The sequence below is a fragment of the Nanorana parkeri genome, unplaced genomic scaffold (assembly GCF_000935625.1).
Source record: "Nanorana parkeri isolate BGI_ZX_2015 unplaced genomic scaffold, ASM93562v1 scaffold110, whole genome shotgun sequence".
NCBI classification, from domain to species: Eukaryota; Metazoa; Chordata; class Amphibia; order Anura; family Dicroglossidae; genus Nanorana; species Nanorana parkeri.
In genome coordinates this window covers 2,139,463-2,145,462 of record NW_017306378.1, presented here as the reverse complement: position 1 = coordinate 2,145,462, position 6,000 = coordinate 2,139,463, and the positions used below count along the sequence as shown (strand labels likewise).

Sequence of the window (6,000 nt, the reverse complement as noted above, 5' to 3'; positions counted from 1 at the left end):
TGAGCAGTCTGTTTTTTCCTTAAATCCCAATTTACAAAAATAAAGCTACAAGCTTGCAAATTATAGCCTGTGGGACTGCTGGAAGACAAAGTGAACCTCTTGTCAATTTTGCAGCAAAATGGCCATTTGCAAGGCCTGATCCATCACTCTATATATCACAAACACACTGGCTTTTTATGTTCCAGACGCACAAAGTGATGCATACCTTTTTCAAAAGACGACTGCAGATGCAATTTTAAGAACAAGACACAATGATCTGTCACAAAAAAATGCTATCAATGCCCTTTGCCACATTTCATATGGGAACGATATTGGCATCTGAAGGACCGAAGGTCTTTAATGTTGTTGTACGGAAGTCTAATGTATGGTTTTATTACAGTAAAATGTCAGCTATCATTCATAGCTCTCCATTTTTTTTCAAAGTAATTTGTCCTACCTTCATAAAGCCAGTCGCTCAGCCCGTTAAAAATTACTCCTTCTTTCCCAGTAGAGACCAGGCGGATGGGTCGGCTGTCTGCGTTCATTTTATAGAAGATGTTGTTTTCGAATATAAATATCTAAAGTGGAAGAAACAATAAGAAAGTAAGCAGATAAGATCAAGTTCAAATATTCAGAGTAAATTGAAAAAGCATCAAAGCAGGAATTTAAAGTGACAATAAACTCAGAAGTTCAATCTTAAAAATGCATTCAAGTATCTTTGCTAATAACAAAAATGTATCTTATTTGTGTATCACTCGGCTGTAGATCCTTGTGTGTGTTGTAAAGTAGCCACCACTACTAGTAGCCACAGGTAAGATGTAACTACTGAGTTTAGTGTCACTTTAAGGCTTTCAGGCAATGCTTAGTGTGTGATACAATAAGGCTATGCATGCAGTATTAAATTGGCCATACACCTATTGTTTTTTCCTGTTCAGCCCCATGAGAAAGGGGGCTCAAATCCCCCTCACCTGGCTATTGTATTCTGACAGCGGTGGGTGTGACCTGTCAGAATATGCAAACAGTTCCTGCAGCTGACTGACAAAAGTCAATTGCCAATTCCAGAGAACAAACGTGAAAATTGTAGTGTCCCCTTTGATGTCATTGGTTCCCCTCCCTCTCAGTCGCAGACTGCTCTATAGAGGTTTATTGGAGACTAATATAAACACATATTACATATTACACTCACAATACTTGCATTTAGGGGGCTATTCACTAAGCTGCCAAAGGCAGCCGAATGAATAACCGTGCCGAATAAAGTGAGTCGTGCCATGTTCGGCTATTCACTGAAGCCCTGCATGGCTATTCTTAGCTGTACATCAGCTGCATTCGGCTCACTTCACAGCCCTTCAGTTCAACCGAACAGCCTCAGCACACTCGGCTGAACCGATGGGAAGAACATCTGGATCATCTAAGGTTTACATTCGGCAGTTCATTTTCTGCTGTTCACCCTATTCTCATAGGGGCCGAACAGCTGAGAGTGAATAGCCGAATGCTGCCATGCATTTGCCATCCCAGGCTGACTGTCCTAGGCCTGCCTCTTTGATTAATTGGATTTCAGTTAATTATGGAGGCTCTGCATTACATATCGATGTTGCCTAGGAAAGCCCACTTCTTCAGATTGGCACCCACCCATCAATGGATGGTGACATTTGATTAACTCCTCCATAGAGCCAGCCCACTGCTTGCATCAAGGCTCTTGAGAGAATTACTGGGGCAGGGCGCTTTGATGTTTTAAGGAAGCTATGTACAGCAACCTGCATGATCTGCCTGCATTGCATAGAGAAGCACAGAGACCAGATGACTTTTCAGAGTTTAAAATAAGGTACGTAATGAAAGTGGAAAGGTTTTAATTAAAAACTCTATTGGAATGTTAATGAAGGGGAGAAGGAGAGCCCAGCGAAGGCCAACTATAAACAGAATAATTTTCAGCATTAATTCTGCACTGTTATAATTCTGACAGTGTACAAAGATGCCAAAGCGGTCTTCTATCACATCACTTCTATTCATCCTCAATACTGCACTCCACAAAGAACAGGCTCTACTACTTCTAGCATAAAACAGAAATCTTCCCTTATGCAGAATCGCTAAAAACGTATGGGAGAAGCACTGACAACTGATGTCAGCCTATATGATGCAGTCAGCTGGCCGACCTTGTACATTTGAAGAACGTCATTGTATTGTTTGGTGACAGGTCCTTTTTAGGAATCCTTTGTAGCTCAAAAATGGATGGCTATTAAGTATACTTAATGTCTAATGTAAAGGCAGAACATTAAAACCGGTTTGTCACATTTGCTATAAAGCCTGTCAAACAGTGCACGGGGGCATGTAAATAAGCAATTATTCTAAATTATTGGATACAGTTTTTCCGTTCAAAAACAGCTGACAGGTGATGATGGGAATGACAGTAAAATAGAAATTTTAGAAAAAGAACAGTACAGGAAGAGGATTTGAGACATCACTAATAACGAGCAGCTATTTTGGTTGCTCAGAGATGCCAAATCAGTAAAATAATGATGGAATTATTTAGGCTGCAGGGGGTAAAAGGTTAGGAGACGCAAGATGCAATCCCTTCATCTACATCTTCCCTGCTGTCCTTTTTTGGTGGGATGGTCCCCATTTACAGATATTGTCATTGGTGAGGCTCCTCAAATTGGGTACAGTTTTGAATGATTATGTACAATTTTGCGGTGGTTAGGCAGGGTAAGTGTAATACACCTGTGCTTACAGAAATTCCTTCACCTGAAATACAGTAGAACACTTTAACTTGCATTGATTCACTAATTAGAGAATTTAACATTTCTTTGCCCAGTCCATTAGGCCCCACCCACACCTAGGCATTTTGTAGCTCCTTTCCCTAAGCGCGACAACACTCAACAAGGGGAATCCCATTGTTTTCAATGGCTTTCACACATGAATGTTGCGTCACTTGTCGTCAGTCGCGTGGAGCTCGAAAAAGTACATGAGCTTCTCTTGGGGCAGAATGATTTGGTCTCATAGACTTTGATGAGAGGATTTGAAAAACGATTGAAAAATATGTATCTATGCATGTTTTTTAGGCACTCCCATGTAAAAGTCTATGTGGTCAAAAATGCATGATTTTGCTCCTGGACTACAAGTCGCACATACAAACTTGGGATGTTCAGATTCCAAGTACCGTACTCGGTAAAAGTACAAGTACAGATACTTTTTCAGCTCCTAGACTAAACTAGAGAAAAATTCAAAAGTTAAGAGGCAGCTGTCATTTGTAAGGAGCATACGGAGCTCCTGGGATTTGTGCATCCCTGTTTCAATGTATGATTTGATTTTTATAAATATATATTAGGAATGCACCAATACCATTTTTTTACTGATACTTATCCAAGTACTCACTGATACAAGTACTGATACATTTTTGTTGTCATATGACAGTTTTTCTAAAATAATATAGACTAATGATTTCAGGACAGTGGTAGAGTGCCAGTGCTAGGTCCCAGCGGCAACTGCTGAAACCCTGATTCTCGTGAAAATGCCAAGTATCGGCACTGGTATCTGAACATCCCTAATAAAAACAATTGAAAACCACACAAACAATTTTCTAAATCACATGGATTTGCTCACACAAAAGTTACATCATTACATATTTTGCTCATGGTGCCAGCATGTTCACTATCTGCAGGGTTAAGGCACAGAGCAATTCTGAAATGCATAGCTCCTTTCAGGCAATAGACTTTTCTCTGTAAAATTGTTGTCAGTGGTTGAAAGTGAACCTGTACTTTGCCCAATGAGTGCAAAGTACCAGGTTTTCTTGGTTGCCACCCTCGGCTACTAATAATTAGCTTTCTAACAGGGCTAAAGGCTCTCCTCCATCTCACTTGTGATAGCACTAAAGACTGGCAATTGGCTACTTAGACACCGAGTGTTGCATTGTAGTGGGATGGTTGAATCAAATGCTTTCAATACTTAAAAGTAAGGGGAATTTCACATGGCTCTAGCAGGTTAACTTGTTAGAGGGTATAAGGTTCTTGCCCCCTTGTTTTCCAGGCAATTGTTCTGTCACTCATCTTACCTGCTCTGTATATATTAGGTGTGGAATAGATGGGGGAAATCCCACTCAGAGGGACTCCAAGGGACCAGAGCACCCTTTAGGGTATGTGGCTGAGTTTCTCCTATCACCCATGTGTCACGGGAGAAAGGCAAACTAGTTAACCTCCTTGTGGGCACTAATAATGCTCTAGTTCTATTAAGTAAGATGAAGTCTTATACTGTATGCAACCCCTAAATGTTGTGCAATAAATTTGGAAAGAACATCTACACATTCTTCGGTTTATTACCCATTATTTGGAGTAAATATTAAGTTTTTCTAGTAGGACCCGACTGGACATTCCTTCTTTATGGGCTGGAAAGCTGAAGAGAAATGCACAACATCAGTGCGGGTTCTTCTCTGGCTGCAAAAGCTGGTCTGTCTGGTGACCCATCTGACCCTCCCAGGGTAAAGTGAGTGCTAAAGATTACTTGGTCCAAAAGGGTCAAGGGACCCCTGAGGATTGTGTAGAAGGATCCAGATAAAAACCAGCCTATGAACTGTGGTAGCTGCCTTAAGGGGTAGAGTTTGCCCGCAAGGCTGGGCCTGAGTGTTTAGTAGTTGCAAGCTAAAGGCTTTGGTCCATTTGCAACTAGGCAGAATCTGGAATTAACCAAGTTGTAGTTTCTAGTCCTGACACAGGAGGGAGCTCACCTTCTGCTCGGTAACAAATGGCAGAGGAGTGCAGGGAAGGGTAATAACATGAAAGAGGGAAGGCTATCAAGCAACCTATTACTCTGTCCTTGAGTGGCAAACAACAGCTTCACTTTAACTAAATGTCACCACATACTTCTGATTTTCTTCTGCTGATTACTCAAGAATGGAAGTTTTGATTTAAAAAAGTAAAAGTGATTTTTGGGTTGCCTCTCTGTAGCACAATTCATTTTCAGACACACATTGAAAGTGTCAATATTTTATATTAGCGTGTTGAGAACTATCCCTGTTGCAGTGACATATCGCTGCCCATGTACAAACAATATGAGCATTTCTCCATGCACAGAACTGGAGTGTTAAGACACAATGACATTGCAGCATGGAGACCCCTGGGAGGTAACTTCATTCACCCCCTTTACGGGCTGTCTTTCACATTTTTCCTAACAGTCTTCATGTTATTAGTTTGCTAACCTCTCTGGAGAGCTGCCGGCCATTTTTAATGTCCCCTGACAGGTAGAATGTGCTAAATGAGGTCACCTGTCTTGGCCTTATGGCATATCCCACAGGCATCATAAAAAAAAGGTCTTAGCTTTACATTAAATACAATCTTCAAATCAGACCATCTAGATGACAGCGGGCCGATAAACAGTGAGGGAAACATGCTCCAGAAACATATATCAACATAACGACTAATATAGCAGGGTGTATTTCCACCATGTAGCAATGTTCCAAACCACTGCTTCCAAAAGGCATACAGAACTGCAAAACAGGTACCACGTATAGCCGCAATTTCTATGCCAATATAACAGCAAATTGTTCTTACATACTGTATGTCACACAGCAGTAAACATAGTAGATGTAGTTTGTAATGTTTCTATACATAAGTCCTGGCCAGAAATACTGTGATATTTTTATCATAATGAACAATGTACTGAGCATGGAAGCAATAAACACACAAATATATAACTCTCAAATCCAGCCACTTCATCTGAAAATACATGATTGTGAAATCACATTACCAGCAAACCAATATCATGGGAGACTATGCCGGCTGTGATTGCGAATCTTCTAAAAGTCCAAAACCAGCCCAAACATTTAAAAAAAAATTTCTCTAAAGAGGTTAAGAGTAGGGATGCACCGATATCTCGGCCGAAAATGGCAGTGACCGCTGAGTGTAGATAATGGAGGACATGGTATGTTTAATATATCCTCAATTATGAATGAATGGGAGTGATCTATATCCACTCCTGTTCACTCATAATTGTGGTTATAGTAAACATACTATATTCTCAAGTTATCAATGAACA

At 40.5% G+C, this 6,000-nt stretch overlaps 1 protein-coding gene across 4 annotated transcripts in view; it reads right to left on the bottom strand.

Annotated features, from left to right (window-relative positions):
• DPP6 (dipeptidyl peptidase like 6) overlaps positions 1-6,000 on the bottom strand; it is a 1,045,284-nt gene that overhangs the window by 119,928 nt on the left and 919,356 nt on the right. For all 4 annotated transcript variants that reach the window (XM_018553126.1, XM_018553123.1, XM_018553124.1 and 1 more), the window contains exon 8: positions 437-557. In XM_018553126.1, coding sequence (XP_018408628.1) covers positions 437-557 — 121 coding nt within the window. The remainder of the gene's footprint in view (positions 1-436; positions 558-6,000) is intronic.